This window comes from Photinus pyralis, unplaced genomic scaffold, assembly GCF_008802855.1.
Source record: "Photinus pyralis isolate 1611_PpyrPB1 unplaced genomic scaffold, Ppyr1.3 Ppyr1.4_LG9, whole genome shotgun sequence".
NCBI lineage: Eukaryota > Metazoa > Arthropoda > Insecta > Coleoptera > Lampyridae > Photinus > Photinus pyralis.
The window spans coordinates 3,177,607-3,195,552 of NW_022170878.1; the positions used below are offsets into that span (position 1 = coordinate 3,177,607).

At 35.3% G+C, this 17,946-nt stretch overlaps 1 protein-coding gene across 3 annotated transcripts in view; it reads right to left on the bottom strand.

Annotated features, from left to right (window-relative positions):
• LOC116180386 (homeobox protein OTX2-A-like) overlaps positions 1–17,946 on the bottom strand; it is a 123,517-nt gene that overhangs the window by 14,683 nt on the left and 90,888 nt on the right. For 2 of the 3 annotated variants that reach the window (XM_031500353.1, XM_031500352.1), the window contains exons 1-2: positions 10,990–11,121; positions 3,173–3,409 (exon numbers count right to left, since the gene is read on the bottom strand). In XM_031500353.1, the coding sequence (XP_031356213.1) occupies positions 3,173–3,409; positions 10,990–11,047 (295 nt within the window). In that variant the 5' untranslated portion in view covers positions 11,048–11,121. Of the gene's footprint in view, positions 1–3,172; positions 3,410–10,989; positions 11,122–17,946 lie in introns of those variants that run through there. The other variant, XM_031500354.1, reaches the window with a different exon arrangement.

A 17,946-nucleotide genomic window follows, 5' to 3' on the forward strand; every position in this document is an offset into this window, starting at 1 on the left:
TATGCGTCTCCAAAAGTTCTCAAGATTTTTGAAAGGCTACAAGGGCTCTCCAGGCTTTAAGGACCTCTAAAATAATTCATCTTTGATAGGATTTAAGAGGTTTTATGAGTTCCGAAAGGTCTTAAATACTTTGTAAGCTTTGAACATTTTTAGAAGTGGCAAACAGGCTTCAGAAAGTTTCGAGAGCCTTAAAGAATCATTGAAAAATGTTTAAAGTGTTGAAAACCGAACCTTTAAAAGACACTGAGAGAATTTAAAAAAATATTTCAAGTGCCTTTTTAGCCATTTAACAACCCTTAAGAGCCGAATGTTTAAACATATTTCATTAAAACGTTTTAAAAGTCTCCGAGATGAAGATCATTATTTCTTAAGGCGTTTAAGCGCTTGCAACAGCCCGTAAGAGCCCCTGTAGCCTTTTTTAGAGTCGCTAATTTTAAGTTCTTGAAGGGATTTTGAGAATTTCAAACAGTCTTCTAAAACTTTCAACCTTTCAAGAGTTAATAGCTCTTAATGGTCCCTCACAATTTCGCAGGGTCTTCAGAGCCTTCTAATTTAAAGTTTTAAAAGATTTTTGATAATCTATAATAATGTAAAACTAACAGACATTAGAATCTTAAGCGCTTAATTTAATAATCCTTAAATTTTAAAAAGCTTCCTTAAAAACTTTTTAGATCCCTTTAAAAACGTGGCATTTATTAATTTTATGGCCAGTCTTCAAGCAGTTTCAAGGGCATTCAAAAAACCTCAAGAGTGTTTAAAGGTCGTCTACTTGAGAAATTAAACGCACTTAAAGGTCTTCTGAGAGCCTTTAAGAGTGCTTAAAGATTTTTAGGGCACGATTGGTCTTTGAGGTATTTAACAAGTTTCCCGGGTTACCAAACAAATTCTGACAATATAAATCCTATATCGTGGCCACGTTTCTTTCTAGCTTACCCCTAATTAACCTTCAATAATAAAAGGACATATTATGATTATTTTATACAAAAGTAAACCCCTTATGGCCAACAAAACTGAACTCATTTATAACGACACTCACATTGAAACTGATTATACCAACATTAATTTGAAAAGAAAACCAAACTTTTTTTTATAGAATACAGCGTAGCCTCAATCAGCGAATTTACACAAATTGATACCTTTCAATACAATTTTTTTTACGTTATTTCTTAAAGAGAACCGTTCGTAATTTTTATACAAATCAAGAAAAAACTTACAGTACCATACATTTAGCGCTGCCTGGAAACCGTCCCCGTGAGAGACTATAAGGTTTCCAAGACTATAATGGTGGAGCATTTGAAAGCCTTTGAGTTACGAAAGATTTTCAATATTTTTGACTAGGGCTTTGAGTCTTTGAAAGTCCCCTTCAAGTTCTTTAATACGCTTTAAGACACTTTTTTTGATTACGCATTTGAGATTTTGACAATTTTAAACATTTTTAAAGACCCCTAGCACTTGGCCCATAGCTACTTGATAAGACGCCTTAGGACTGAACATTTTATGGGTGAAAGTATCACCGGGGGGTTTGGGTTATACGGATTACACCCCCAACATACAAATATCTTATGCTAGTAGTAGTGCAGGAGAACGATTCTTCCTTCTATACCACCACACCCTCCCCCCCTCGGTTCTGCATTCTTCCTTAAAATGTTTGAGACCCCTACCACTTGCACCAGAATTGTTGATGAGAGGTCTTCGGACTGAAAGATTTATGCGTAAAGGTAGCACCGTGGGGTCGGGAATACCCCCCAGTACATGATTCTTATGACAGTGGTAGTGCAATGAAGAATGATTCTGCATTCTTCCTCGGGAGTATTCTATACCCCCGGACCCCCGGTTTTGCATCCTTCCATAAAACGTTTGGGACCCCTCGCACTTGTACCATAATTTGTTTAACGCTTAACCTTTTATGGGTGAACGTAACACCTGGTGGTCTACGGGGTATGGAATACCCCCCTCACCGCACCCCAATATACGAATATCCTATGACTGTTGTAGGCCAACGAATATCCCCCCCCCCCCTCACAGTTTTTCCTTCTGTCAAACGTTTGGAACCCTTTGCACTTGAACCATCATTGCTGGTAGGAGGCCTTAGGATTGTTCGTTATAAATATCTTAATAACAGTTGTAGTGCAATGAAGGATGATTCTGCGTTCTTCCTAGGGGACCCCCCCCCCCTCTCTGATCTGCATTCTTCCCTAAAACGGTTAGGACGCTTAGCACCTGCATCATAGTGAAGAATGATTCTGCCTTCTCAAATCGGAAAATCTCGGAAAGTCTCCACAATATTTTAAGAGCCTCGAAGGATCATCGAGGGTATTTTAAAGTTCATATACGATGGTCTCCTTTCTTTGAGAAGCGAGCATTTCAAAGTTTTTCTGAGAATGTTTAAAAAATAAGACTTTACCAGATTTGGATTTTACACCTACCAACTTTTCTTCTGCTTTTGAAACAAGCCATTGAATGGAAGGTGCATTATCTTTTTCAACCACTCATTTCATTTACAGAGACGGTGATTTTTATAAGCAAACGTCAAGTGACATTTCCATGGCAATCATGGAAATACGAATAAACAGCCCACTTGTTTAGACATGTATGCGAGTATAACGTCAATATAATTTTATTTATTTCTCTTATTTATAAATTATATTGCAGGTATAATAAAAAATACTATAAGAAACACTTTTATAACAATTTAAGGACCTTTAAGATCCAATCCTAAGGAGCATTAAAACCAGTAGACATTTGTTTCAATCCTTAAAAGAGTTTTAAGCGCGTTCAAGGGCTAGCTCTCAAAGTGTAAGAGCCTCTTGAGCAGTTTGGAATGTGTTTGTGACAAAGACTCGCCCAGGGACCTTCCATAAACTAAACACGTGACTTTAGCCGTTTTTCAGAATTTATTAAAAGAACATTTAATTAAATCTATTGCATTTGCTTGAAAACGAGAACAAAGCGCTCACGGTTAGTTTGTTTCGTGATGTATTAAATATAACGAGAAGCCCGAGGACTACGGTGTCGTCTGCACGTTGGCGGGCTTCACCCACGCGACCACCCAACACCTACCCACTGCAATCCCCCTCGCCCTTTGCTTTTATATAACAAAATAATCTAAATCTAATACTGCCAGGATTCGCAATGATTTAGCTTGGAGCGGGGTAAAATTTTATGAATTTACCTTGAGGAAACCCGACCGGATCTAGCGAGTGCGGCAGACCGAACGGACCGAGACCGGGCATCGGCATGCCGGATCCCAATCCCGTGCCGAGACCCGGATGCGACGGGAAGTGTCCATGCGGCGGCCCCGTCGGCGACTTCAGGTAACCGGACAGATTCATTCCAACCAGCAAGCCGGTATTGCAACCGGTGCCTCTTTCCGAAGCAGACGGAGACGTGGTGCTTGGTGATATTTTCACTGGAACAGAAAGAAAAATTTATTAACGAGCGGTCATAAAAAAAATATTAGGTTCGAGCGTAGTCAACGATCACCGTAAATTATACGCTTAAATGCTTTATAAACTCGAACTTTATTGCTTTTATTTTACCTACGCTACTGGGGTAATAAAATTGTCTCAGTTACGTAAACTGCGTCGTCAAATTTACAGATTTGAAACGTCAGCGCCTTGAGGAGTGTAACCACTTTTTGCACCCATCATAAGCTAAACGGTGATAATTTGCGTTCTTAAATGCCGCCATAAATGTCATACGTTCAGGTTGGAATTTTGGCCCGTAAATTGTGGCCAATGCGACTACGGTACCTGCACTAAAAATTATCTTTCAACAAACATCTCATGTGAGGTCCACTCGGATGCGGGAATTATCGATCTACCAAAAAAAAAAACTTTAAGTAGTGCTGTAATGTGCAGTAGTTTCCAAGGCAGATTTTTGTATTCCTTACCCTTTTGAATTTACCAAGCCAGCAATAGATATTGCATAGTTAGCAATAAATATCCAGTAACATTCTGCGATTGACAAATCATCCCTTTTTCTTAAGTGAACGTAATGGAAACTATAGCAAATCCAAATTAATGGTGTTTAGACTTCAATCACAAATCTACTTAGTCTCTCCAGAGTGTTCTATCACTTTCATAATGTGTTTACGGTCCTTTCCCAACGAACACTTCATGAACTGTTATGATCGTACGGATAATTTCCAGTGTCAACGCAATTAAAGAGATTTTACAGCCTTCTAGGTCACCCCCAAACCTTTGTTCTGCTCTTTCCACAGGTTTTTGGCCCTGCAAATGACATAAAAATCATGTAAGAAACTAGTAATCTGTGAAAATAATCTACAGTATTGGAAAGGCTCAGAATGCTATCGAAATGCGTTAGGGAGCTCTGCCTCAAACACTTCAAACCCTTGCAAGTTTCTGAAGCTCTTGATAACCGTGACCTTTTAAATTCTTGAAAACTTTGAAACCCCTGCAGATGAGGTCCTTAACACTGGAAACGTTAAAACTCCTGCGAACCTTGCAACCCTTAACACACTCGACATTCATGAAACCCTTATAATTTTGCAGCCCTAATATAACCCTCAACACTTCTAAAACCCTTGGAGCTCTTGATACAATTGATGCTCTATAACCATGAAACCCTTGAACCTCTTGCAGCTTTTGACATTCCGGAAACTATTAAAACCATCCAAACCCTTGCACCCTTTGAAGCCCGTGAAGCTTTTGAAACTCTTGAAACGCTTGAAACTTCTAAAACCGTTGAAACCTAGCCATTCTTGTAACCCCTTCTTACCCTTGGAATTATGGGAAGCTCGCAAAGACTATGAAACTCTTGAAATATTGAAACCGTAAAAACAGAGCATCCCTTGAACATCATGAAACACTTAAAAATCCTTTCATTCCGTTGACAGCATTGCAACAGTTAAAACCCTTGGTATTCCTGCAACGCTGTTGAAAGATAATCTGATCTGATAGGTATCTTACGGAAGTATAGGAAGGTTTCACACATTGCCTGAAGTCTTTAGGTTTGAATTTTGAACTCTCGGCCCTTAAAAGGGAATCTTCCAAATGATTCAAACGGACCCATTATCAGAGCCAGTTTAATCGGTCGGGACCTACGGAGGACTGTGATACTTGCGATCTTGCGAAACAACTGCAGTGTCGGGTAACGTGAAGCCCGATAGTTTATTTAATCTCCCAGGGTTAAATACCAACAGTATAGGCAAGTAAAATGGGAAAACTAATCAAAATCAAATACAAAAGCAACAGGTCGAAAGAAATGGTGAATGGAAAACAAACGGAAAATTATTCCTGGAATAAACGGAGTGATGAATGAGTGATTGGTTAATACGAGTTCTGGTAACAGGAAAAGTCTCTGATTCTGGACGGAAAGAAATTCGTGAAAAATTGCCTAGTGAAAATACAAAATCAACTTTTATAGGGACAAGCGAAATTGATATTTACAAAAGGTGGGAACGAGAACTGCAGGGGACATCTAACGGAGGATTTTTACACCACACATCACAGGGTGTTTACAAATAAAATTTCTACGTTACCACTTTATACTTTCTTATAATATAGTGCGGGCCCAAATACCCCCAATTTGGATTTGTTCGTTTTCACTACGTTCATCTAATATAACTGCAAAGTGTTTCTAAAAAAAATAAAGCAATTATACGTATTTTTATTTGTATTATTTAAGGAATGATGTGTGTAGATTTAATATTATTTACCATAATTGACATACTGTGTGTCTAAATATCCCTAATTTGGAATTGATCGTTAAGAACTTAAGAAAAACGACCAAATTAAAAAATTATTTCTAATGTAGCAAAAATTCTAGAAATCCTAACAGACATCGAGGCGCCATAAAAGATTAGTCATTGACGATAAGAAATAAAAGCGGATGTGATAATATAAGCGCCAAACTCAAAACAGAATTTGAAAGTATTCACTCGCTTAAGAAATACAGTGAAAATCAAAAGAACTGTCAATTTAGAAACGACCGTTTTTTCTTAGTGGAAAGGCATACAGAAAAATGATTACAAATATTTGTTTATAATCTGCCGTTTTGACAATAAGTATACGGGGTCAGTTAAAACAGTTATCGGGATCGATGTAATTTTTTTAATCGAACACCCTGTATAATGTAATGCAAAAAGATAGCATATTAAATTTTCTTTTCAAAAATATATCATATATTCAAAAAAGATTCAAGTGATTTCAAAAAATTTAGATTAAAAAGATTAAAATGATTTTTTTAATCTTTTGGAATATTTTTGAACCAATCTCGAATTTGTTCAAATTTTTTTAGTGGTGTATTTTTGAAGAGAGAATATAATATGCTACCTTTTTCGTTTTCGCACCGTAGTGCCCCTTCTTTGTGAAAGTTTCATACCACAAACAGAATCACTTTAGCTACGTTTGCTTGTGATATACAGGGTGAAAGTGAAAAGTATGACTTTTTGACCCATATAAGATAAACCGCCTAAATTTTTGGACAACCGTTTCTGGGATTTGCATTGGCAGTGGCATTTTTTAAATGCAACACCTATTACCTATTTATTATTTCCTTCAAAATTTAACCGCGAACCTCGCCGCGAACCACAAATAAAAACCTTATTTTTTACGATAGCAGGCCATGGATTCGTGGAGATTTTTGTTTTGTTTATTGTATCCATGGCAACTACCTAAGACCAATAAATAAAATAATAGAAAAATCGCTGACAGTAGAAGCATGCTATTTAAAAATTTTGAAAATATCTCGGAAAATATGATATAATATAATATACAATTTTATAAAAAGGTATAGGTTGTGATATATTAATGTAATCAGGGAAAAAAAATGCAAACAATAATTGACGTTAAGATATACAGGTGTCGCATTAAAAAATACCAATTTTGGGCTAAACCACAGAAACGGTGACCCAACATTTTTTTGGCTACGGCACTGGATTCTACGTAAAAATACCTAAAATAGGCAGTTTTTATCTAATTTTTTTCTAACTTACATAGGTTTACAGTATATCTTGACCCCCGCTTATTAAAGAGCGAACTAGAGCTCGTTCATGAGATTGGACTTTCTGTCCGTCCTTCTATCCGTACATCCGTCGTATACAATATTTTGAAAATAGGAAATACAGGGCTATTCAAAATTATTAAAATATACAGGGTGCTCCATTAAGTATATTGACAAGGTATTTTGTTGGGCACTCCCTGTATATTGCATTCAAACAGTTACTACATTTTTAGTTAGTACACGTAAAATACTAAAACGTTTCTTTGAATTGATACAATTTTTTTTGGCATTTTCTTTTTAGTAGTTGGCCTTCAGAGTAACTCCCAAGTACAAATTTCCAAAAACCTACCTATTTTACTTTCCCAGAAACGTTTAACTAAAGCTCCTAAAAAAACACCCTGTATATCTTCACGTCAGCCGATACTAATCAATAAAAATGGCTGACGGATATTTAAAAAATTTGAAAAATATGATATATACAGGGTGTTTCAAAATATGATGTAAATACGGAAGGAGCTAATTCGTTGACTTATTTTATAACTTATACATAGGCCCGCAAAAGTTTCGTTACCAATCTATGGGGTGTTAACATTTCCAGATTTTTACGCTATTATATTCGTTATGGCGGGCTGGCTGTCCGGCTGAGATCTCAGCAATTACAATAGCTAGAGACTTCAAATTTTCACTTAAAGCTTTCCGCTATAGTGTAAATGTGCAGGCTGTAGTCTATTTTGAGTTAGATTACTCATGAGATAGATAATTTTAAACTTCGCTAATAAAATACTGATCGGTATTACCAAAAATACGCTTTCATCATGCATATGCTGATTTACAAATTGTTTTAGGTTTTTTTCTTTATGTGTTCTGCAGTTTTTGAAATATTTCGCTCGTGAGTCCCTAATGTGTTGTTTTTTCAGCCATCATGTTCCTGGCTGGTAGGTTGTGAAACAAGAATTTCGTTTTATGATTTTTTTAGAAACCTTTTGGTTTCTTGTAATTTTTGAGTAACTATAATACTCTGTAGATTGCTATCGACGCGTTTGCGGCCCTATGTTTATATGCACTTTTATATTCATAAAATAAGCGCTATTCGTGTTTACATCATGTTTAGGAATATCCTGTATCATTAGGCACATAAAAAGATATAGGTTGTGATATATCAATATAAACAGAAAATAGTATATTAAGATACAAGTGTATAATCAAGTCTTTAAAGCACGCGCAACGAGTTTAAGGGCACGACGCAAAGCGGAGTGCCTTTAACGTTGCAAGTGCTTTAAAGACCAATTATACACGTGTATCTTATAGTATTTTTTATTATACCTGCAGTATAATTTAAAAATAGGAAATACAATGAAGTCATATTGACGTTATACTCGAATACATGTCTAATTAAGTGGGCTTGGTGTTCGTAATTTCACGATTACCATGGAAATGTCACTTGACGTTTGCTTATAAAAATCATCGTCTTTGTGAATTAAACGATTTCCGTTGAAAAAGATAATACACCGTCCATTAAATCGATTGTTGTAAAATCTAAACAAACGTTGGTAGGTGTAAAATCCAACTCCAGCAAAGCCTATTATAAAGAATATGAAAAGTTGTTTCCATGGATGAATAGGAAGTTACTTACGAATACAGTCTTAAATGCATCCATAATGCTAGCATATATGAAGGAAATGTCAAAGGTATTTAAATCTTCTATATTTTGGTGCATTCATTCAAAACTTTAAAGCAATGCTGCGATTAAAAAGTGGAACAGATTTGGAAGCATACCCTAAATTACGCGCGTTTGTGAAAGCTTCAACCAAAGGATAGGTACAAAAGCCAAAGAAATGTTCTGCATTTACAGAAAGCGACCTAAGAGGATTTTTTATTTCATCCAGATGACAGTTTCAAAAGTCATACTTGAAGTATCGTTACTTAGCAACTTTAAAGCACGTGTGTTTTAAAGGCCCTTTTTCGCACGCATTTGAGTGTTTAAAACGGAGATTGTGATTCAGGTATAATAAAAAAGAATGAAAAAAATTGATGTGAAGATATACAGGGTGTTCTATTTTAAAAATACCAACATTAGGTCAAATCTCAGAAAAGGTGGTCTAAACTTTTTTGACTAAGCCACTGGAGTCTAAGTAAAAATATCTAAGATAGGCGGTTTTTACCTTTTTTCTTGCATCGCTAGTAAGATTTGATCGCATCCTAAAAGTCAAACTTTTCGTTTTCACCCTGTATCTCAGAAACAAGAATAGTTATATTGATTCTGTTTGTGGTATTGAAAGTTCCACAAAAACGTGGCACAGGATGGCAAAATCCGCCAGTCTCTATCTTTAAAAACTGCTGAGATACACTTCAGTCTCAATCAAAATAGGATACACGGTACAAGCCGAGGTACAAGCAGAATATCCAAACCGTTCTTCAATAAAAGTAGCTCCTCACACCAAAAAACTGAACTTTGCGCCGCGTGTTGAGAACTGATTATGTCTTAAAATTGATACCTATCAATAATTTGTGTCACGTAGGTACAGGATAAAAAATTAGAGGGAGATAGAAAAAAACTTTAAATACAAAAGTTCTTGGGGTTTATTTATCCCTGGGTTTACCATAAATCGCCAGAAAATGTAAAGTAAAAAAAAACAAGTGAATATAGCAAGGTTAGTAAAAAATGCAAATTTGGTAAATTTTTAATGGAACGTCCTGTATATGTTTCAAAAATTTAATAGATCTAATCTTTCTGATTTCAAAAATGCATATCTATATGTTGACATTTTCTTTATTAAATTATCAAATTGTTTTACTAAATCTCAGTTGCTATAAAAAACAAATGGCTATGATTATTTATTATTAATTAATATACTATTTTTACCCTGGAAATAACCTAAACCAACTTTAATTTTTAATATTTATGTTCAATATAAATAATACGTAACCAACATTAGATGGAACGTTGGATATGATCACCATTATTTCCAATACATTGTAATCTTTATCCAGCTATTGCTGATAAATTCAGGCTGTTCATTAAAAAACGGCTAATAATAATAATAATAATAATGTCTTTATTAGGCATCTAAACAAAGTAAATATATAAATAATATAAATGAAATAATGAAAATATCAACGTACTGTAAAAATTCGACTTTTCAAAAATTAGCAGAGGTTGATTATGTATTAAATTCGATATCTATAGCTCCTTACAGGTAAAGTCAGCATGTATTATCCTTTTAACCAAAAAAATTGTCCCCTGTATTCAAATGGGGCAGAGAAAAGTTTATTGCTGGAATTCTATAAATTGGTAACCTCCCAAGCAGAATCTGATCTATGGATAGAGATGCTATTGTTGCTAACTTCACGGCCCAATAGTGACCTCTTAGTGCCGTTGTGTCCCCACATTACCTAAATTTACAAAAGCCCGCATGCGAATGCTTTTCTTAAAAGTGATCTCTTTCTAAAAAATTGTAATCGTTCAAAATTGATTATAAAAAGAGGGGGAGAGGTGCCAAAACCCATGAAAAATCATGTTGGGATTATCCAAAACACTACTTAGGATTATAATTTAACTGGACATGGCTAATCAAGATATGGTATCCGAAATTAAACAGAAAAACTTACACGATGCTATTATAATTAGAGAAAATCAGCAATATGTGTTGAACATGAATTAATTAGGGTAGGTATGGTAAGAACTAATTGGGACCGGAAAGATTAAAATTGAATAGCGTATTTTGAAATGTTACTGAACTAAATAGCAATTTGGGGGTGCTTTTGTCAATGCGAAATACTAAAGGAGTGAATCTTTGGCGCTCGATCAACCTCAAGAAGCGGCACATTTCCAATTAAAATTTAACCCGAAGACACAATACGAAGATCTTTTTGTATATTTTCGAAAAAATGTCACCGAGCCGTCGGCGAGATGATCACAAAAGACGAAAAATCCCCTCATTATACGCCTATTGCTTAAGCGCTACTTTCCGCAGAGCGAGCACACTGCAAAGATTCTGGAATTTTGGAACAAAAGGCACTTACTTTGATTAAATCGGCAGGCCGTACTCGGATCATGATTAAAATACTCGTACCAGACCATCACGCGTCAATATCACAATCACCAGGAAACAAGACACCCCCCACTAATATCGTTCAACACGTTCAAAAAGCGCACAATGCCGCACGACACTTTGAAAAATAATATTTTCGACCTGTCCCAAAAGAATGATTTGTTTAAACTGAACAGAACCGAATATATTTACCAGTTTTCGAAGGTGTATTATTTCATGGGGAGAGCCCACTAGTTATTGGAAAGGTATCTATTAAAAGGGCGAGAGAAAGCGAGGCGAAATTCGTGCGGGATGGACGAAGACGGACTGGCGGTTTTCACGGCGATTCGGCCCGAGAAGCGAGGGGGAGGCACCTTTAACTTATTGTTGTTTATTGTTTTGATATACCCTTACGGTTGCGGGGCGTGAGACTATGCACTTTTCAAGACATTTTTACGGCAACCGGTTCAATAAATGCACCGATCAGCGGGGGTTGTTATTGCATAAGTCATAATCCTTCGGTTGTTTTCAAATTTCGAACCCCCGTCAAAAGCTCGCTCATTGTCCGTCGAGTACCTGGCGGCATGGAAATTTACCTATAATGACATTTTCTCGGAAAAGTCAGTGCACGGACAAGAAAAAAATCGATTAAGTTGATAATAAAGCGCTGTGTAAGCATCGGATTTGAAACATTTCAAGCCGATTATCCTTCTTATGTGTGTCGATTACTTGAATCTTTTCTAAATCGACTACGTTAGGCACTTTAAAATTTGCTCGAGTGATGAAAAGCGGCTTTAAATTTTATTAGATTTATTATAAGCTTTACTTTATCTTAATTGAAATGTGTTTATACAACAACCACATTTTAAGTTAACGCCGGCGCAACTTTCTCTTCCTGCCGCCGCCTAAAACAAACAGCGGAACGGAAAAGCCAAAATTCAGGTCGGTCATACAAAAATAAATACCAAATTGCGAGTTCATTGCATACCTACAAGTTTTACAAAAGAAATCGCGTTCTTTTATCTTTATTCAAATTAGCATTGTCCATCTGTCAATTAACAATCAAGATTATGTCTTTAAAATTACCTATATCTGAAGCGTAATTAGATTTCAATTACCAAACGATCTATTGTTCGAGAAATACCTTAGCTCAAAAATTCCTTTGTCCATGCAGATGTAATAAAATTGTGTTGTTTTCAAAACCCTTATTGTCCACGTGTTTGATGAGTGAAACATTTACTGGTTTTTGGATTTTTATGCACAAATAGAGAGATTCAAATTCGGGGGTTACCATGGGGATCTCGGAAACTGTATAAGAGATAGGTGGGTAGTTTAAGTTTGGGGTATTTTGATGCTTAACAAAATTCCGTTTTGAAACAGAAAATAAACCAACCACTTTCGGCGAGATATCCTGAAAAAAGCGAAATTTTGCAAAGTCGTTTTTATTTCTTACCGAAGTTTCAAAATAAATAACACATGGCAGTATGGACACTTTTTTCCCTTACTAGTTTTAAATTTTCAGTCTGACGTTTCGTCTCCGGTCAGGGCTGTAGCCAGTGGTCAGCGAAGCCCGCTCTTGGAATCCACTTTGCCAATTCTCGAAAATTGCAATAGAGCATGATCAAATATAGAGCAAGGTATTCGGAAATATGTCACCTATTAAAATTGGACAATTTAACGTTTGTGTCTAGATTATTTGCTCTGATGTATAGGGTGGCCAAATTTGGTCGTTAGTATGGGGTTCCTACCTCTGAAACTATAAGTAATACACATAAATTGACCTCACAGTCTCGATATATTTTTTTTAGATAAACTGGTTGTTGAAATCCAAACTGGCCTACAGTCTTTTGTTTTTGACTACAAAAGTTGCATTTTTTGATTTTTTTGTTTATTGGGTTATCGAAAATGTGTTTATTACAAATAATGTTTCATAATATACCATTATCAAAGTAAGTTTACGAGGTCAAGAAAAAAAGTTATCGGACCTAACCTCATTTTTTTAAATGTAACACCCTGTATTAATTTAAACAGACAGAATACTAAATTCTATACTAAACTATATCACAGCAGGGATGATATTAAAAAAAGATTTAAACGATTCAAAGAAATTGAAAAAATATTAAAAAGGTTCTTATAGTAAAATAGAAAATAAACAAAATTTTACACATTTTTTTAATATTACACAATTTTTTTAAACACGTCTTTTTATTCTTTTCGAATTGGATCCATTTAAAAAACGAGGTTATGGTAAGTTTTGAAAACAGCAAATTATGCGACAATCATTGCAAAGAAAATTTTATAATAAATACTTTTTCGATAACTTAATAAAAGAAAAAATGTAAATTTAAAAAAGTTCAATTCTTGCCGCCTTTGCATACATAAGAAGCGCCTGGTTTGCGTTGAAGAAGCGTCTCTCTGCAGGATCAAAAAAATAAAAAAAAGGTTACTTTACCGCATTTTCTATGAATTGATCTGCACTTCCCGAAAAGTCATGTAACTGACTATTTATGTGTAGGTACAAAGGAAAATAAGTTATCGCGTCAATATTCTTATAAATAAGAAACTTAGCATTGACCAGTTTGCGCATGCACACGCCTGATGTTTAAAATATACGATATGCCTTTACTACAAGAATCTTTGGTTAAAATTTCAAAAAAGATCTCTATAAATAAGAAAGTTGATATTTCGCAGTGCGCATGTCTCATTTTTACAATTTGCGATATGCTTGTTTTTGCTGGTTAAAATTTCAAAAAAAGTATCTCCATAAATAAGAAAGTTGACATTGAGCAGACTGCGCATGCGCACATTAATCGTCAGGATTTTTTTGTTGAGCTTCCAGAGCTATTAACTATACCGAATGCAAAAAGAATGAACTAAATATCTTGGAAACGGACGGAATGAGAAAGTTGTAATAAGAGTGCCTACCAACATGAGTTGGAAAATGCGCTAAAAAGGCAAGGTTGCACTACGATCTGATAGTTTACGGTGGATCTGATGAAAGTAGCTGTAGCCAACTTTGCGCAGTCGATGCAGGTTTCCGTCTAGAATACTGCTTTACCACGTTCTAATAGGTAAAGGTGAATATCAGAAAATATAATCCTATATTATTATTGTCAACTTACCAAATACCGAAACGTTTTTGGATGAAACCCTACCCCTAACTATCACACAACTCATAATTATGTAAATGCATAAGTGAGTGTAAAAGCATGTGCAAAATTAACAGTTTTAAAATGTATATACAGGGTGCCCATTATGAATGGAATATAGTATATATCTCCGTAAATATCGACTGTAGTATAGTATACACAATTTTTCTATCTGAAAGTTGTTTAAAATTTGATTTTCCATAATAAGGCAGCATTCAGTTGTTTTGATTTCAGAAAACAAATGAGTAAGTTTATTATATAATTACTTCAATAAAAAAATCTAGATATCCTACATCAAAATAAAACAACGAAATTAAGGTTTAATAAGAAACGTACACGTTCATTTGTTTTATTTTGATGTAGGATATCTAGATTAATGTTACTGATGTATTATATTATAAATTTTTTTAAAATTTTCTTGAATAAGGGCACTAACATGTTACATAATCGAAAAGAGAAAAAAAATTAAATGAGCCTAATGAAAAGGTGCACTGCCATTTAAAAAAATTCAACTGTTTTCCGTTACTCATTTGTTTTCGAAAATAAGAACAACTGAACCCTGTCTTATTATGGGAAATAAAATGTTAAACAATTTTCATATAGAAAAATGTTGTACATTCGATATTTACTATTAGTTATTATTATGATCGGTGTTTCTTGTCAGAACTCGGATATAGCCTGGTTAACTAATTGCACGGATTAAAATCAAGTGTTTTTGTGTACGTCGTTCGTATAATATATAATAATAATTTTAAAAAAAACACATTAAGGGAATATAGGAATAGTATGTAATTCATACTTACCAAAATTGATGGCCACAACAGCCAACACAAACAACCAAACAAACAAAAATTCCCCCAAATTTATAGCAATTTAAGTAAGTGGCGTAGTTTATTGTGTAAGGGTTTGTTTGGCTTTGCGTTTGGACTGAATACGAGTAGAATTTGATAACGTGGTGAGTTTATGAGAAGAAAAAGTTTATTATTATTTTGCCTTTATTTTTGAGTGGGTGGTGTTTCAGCCAAGGCTGTATAGATGTATACTATATTCCATACATACTGGACACCCTGTAGATACAAATATACGCACAAAACGGTCGTATAAATTGAATTTGTGTCAGCAAACAAATATTCCAGTATACGGTAAATTAAAGACGGATTATATACGTTTGTCAACAAAAACGTTATCCACTTATTTTCAACGTATTTTTTTCGTATTTTAGAGGAAGTAAGTAATCCAATATTCCCGTATGGCAAGTCAAAAGTGTTATTATATACCGTTACCAAATTATTTCTAGAAGAACGTTAATTTATATACATATTATTAACGTGGAATTTTTCCTTTCAAAGACGTTTTTTAAACGTAAGTGTTTTGCTGGGCTGGGCAACCACCTCATCTCTGCCACTCTTCTGAAAGTAGACGTTCGTTTTAGTGGATCCTAGACCATATAAAATCACGAGTAAATCAACATCTTCACCAACGATGATGTCGTTGTCGTAGCCCATCTTCTTGGGCAGTGTGGCAGTTTATGTGGGGACCACCTACAGTGCCACTGCTGATCTCGTGCAATTTGTGTAAGTTTCATAACGACTTGTTGTAGAGGAAATATCCCAGTACCCTTGTACAGCATACACATACATACCACCCCGCCCATCCATCGAGAAGGCACAATTGTAGATATACATCTGCCATGAATTAGGTCACCCTGGCATCAATACCAGAATCGGGTGTTTGGCAAAATATGGAAGATCTCAACCATCTGGCCCAACTGAAAGGAAAGAAAGAAATGGTCATGAATAATCTGAAGGATCTGAAGAATCTGAAGAATCTGAAGAATCTCAAGAATCTGAAGAAACTGAACAATCTGAACAATATGAAGAATATGAACACTCTGGTGAATCTGAAGAATATGAAAAATCTGAAGAATATGAAGGATCTGAACGATCTGAAGAATATGAAGGATCTGAAGAATATGAAGAATCTGAAGAATATGAAGGATCTGAAGGATCTGAAGGATCTGAAGGATCTGAAGGATCTGAAGGATCTGAAGGATCTGAAGGATCTGAAGGATCTGAAGAATCTGAAGAATCTGAAGAATCTGAAGAATATGAAGGATCTGAACGATCTGAAGGATCCGAAGAATCTGAAGAACCTGAAAAATCTGAAGAAGCTGAAGAATCTGAATAATCTGAAGAAGCTGAAGAATGAGGATCGCTCAAGTGAACTGAGGAATCTCCAAAACGTGGAAAAAGTGAAGGATCTGTAAGATCAGGAGGTTCTACAATATCTGGGCGGTCTTGAGAGTCCCGCACATCAGGACTTGAGGGATCTGGAAATTGTGGATAAGAATGTTATAAAATAAAGGATAAGAGTTATGAGTGATCTAAAGAATGAGGGTTCCAAGTGGTTTGGGAGAGTCTACGTCATGATGCTATTAACGATACTGTGAACCAGAAGGATTTGCACTCGTAGAATCTGAAGGATCTGAAAGACCAGGAAGATGCGAAGAATCGAAAGAATCTAGAGAATTTTAAGGATCTGCAAAATGCGGAAATTCTGGAGGATCTTGACTCTAGAGGATATACATGACTTGGGAAACCTGAACGAACTCAAGGAACTGAACTATTTCATTTGAAGCGTTCGAATGACGAACTGAACTCGAAAGTTCCTAAGGATTCCAACGAGCTGAAAGAATTTGTGCATGCGCCGAAATTGAATGGTCTGAAGGATCAGAAAGAACGTGATCCAGAAGTATCAGTAAGATCCGAAGGTTTCGAAAGATCTGAGGGACTTGTAAGATGTAAGGGATCTGAATAATCCGAGGAAGAATCTCACGAAACTGAGGATGCGAGGTAACGATCTGAAGATTGTAACTGACCTAGTGCATCTGGTGGCTATACAGCATCAGAGTAATCTATTATTATGGTCCCTGGTTCGAATTCGGGTTCGGGAATTGATATCTGGAAATGTATATTTGGGTTGGGGTGGTAAAGCAACTTTGTATGAAACCCCGTCCACTTAAAAAAAAATAAAGACCAACAATAAAATTAGATTAGACTAGATTAGATTAGATTATAAATTAAATTAAATAAAATTTTAAAATTCATTTTTAGGCTGCAGGTGTAAGACTACAGGTTTAGGAATCAGGTATGAAGTTTAGCATCATATTTTAAGTTACAGGTTTCAGAACTCAGGCATATTGAAAGCTACAGGTGTCAGGTTTTAGTTTTCAGGCTTTAGGATGCAGGTTTTAGGCTTCAGGTTTTAAACTGTAGGTTTTTTTAGGTCTATAGGTTTTAGTATTTAAGTAAAAGGCAATATGTTTCCGGTTTTAAGTGTTAGTTTTCAGGTGTAAGGCTTCACATACCGAGCTTCCAGTATTTGGAGTTAAGCTTCAAGATTCGTGTTCTAAATTTCAAGTTTTAAACTCACTTAAACTTCACATTGCAAGCTTTACGTACCAAACTCTAGGTGTCAGGGATCAAGCTTTAACTTTAGATTTGAGGTTATATTATAATTTTCAGGTTTTGACCAAAAAATGTTGAGCCTTAATTTTTGGTTTTAGGTTTGAGGGTTCACGTTTTCAAACTTTACGTTTTAAATTTCAACACTCAAGATTTCGATTTTTTTAGTTTGTTGGCTTAAGGTTTCAAACGACAAGTCTCAGACTTCGGGTTTAGTCTTCATGTATAGGTTTCACGTTTAAGGTTGTAATTGTCAGGTGTAAGGCTACAAATTTTAGTTTTTAAGTTTCAGGCCTGAGATTTTAGATTTTAAGTCTCAGGTTTGAGACTATAGGT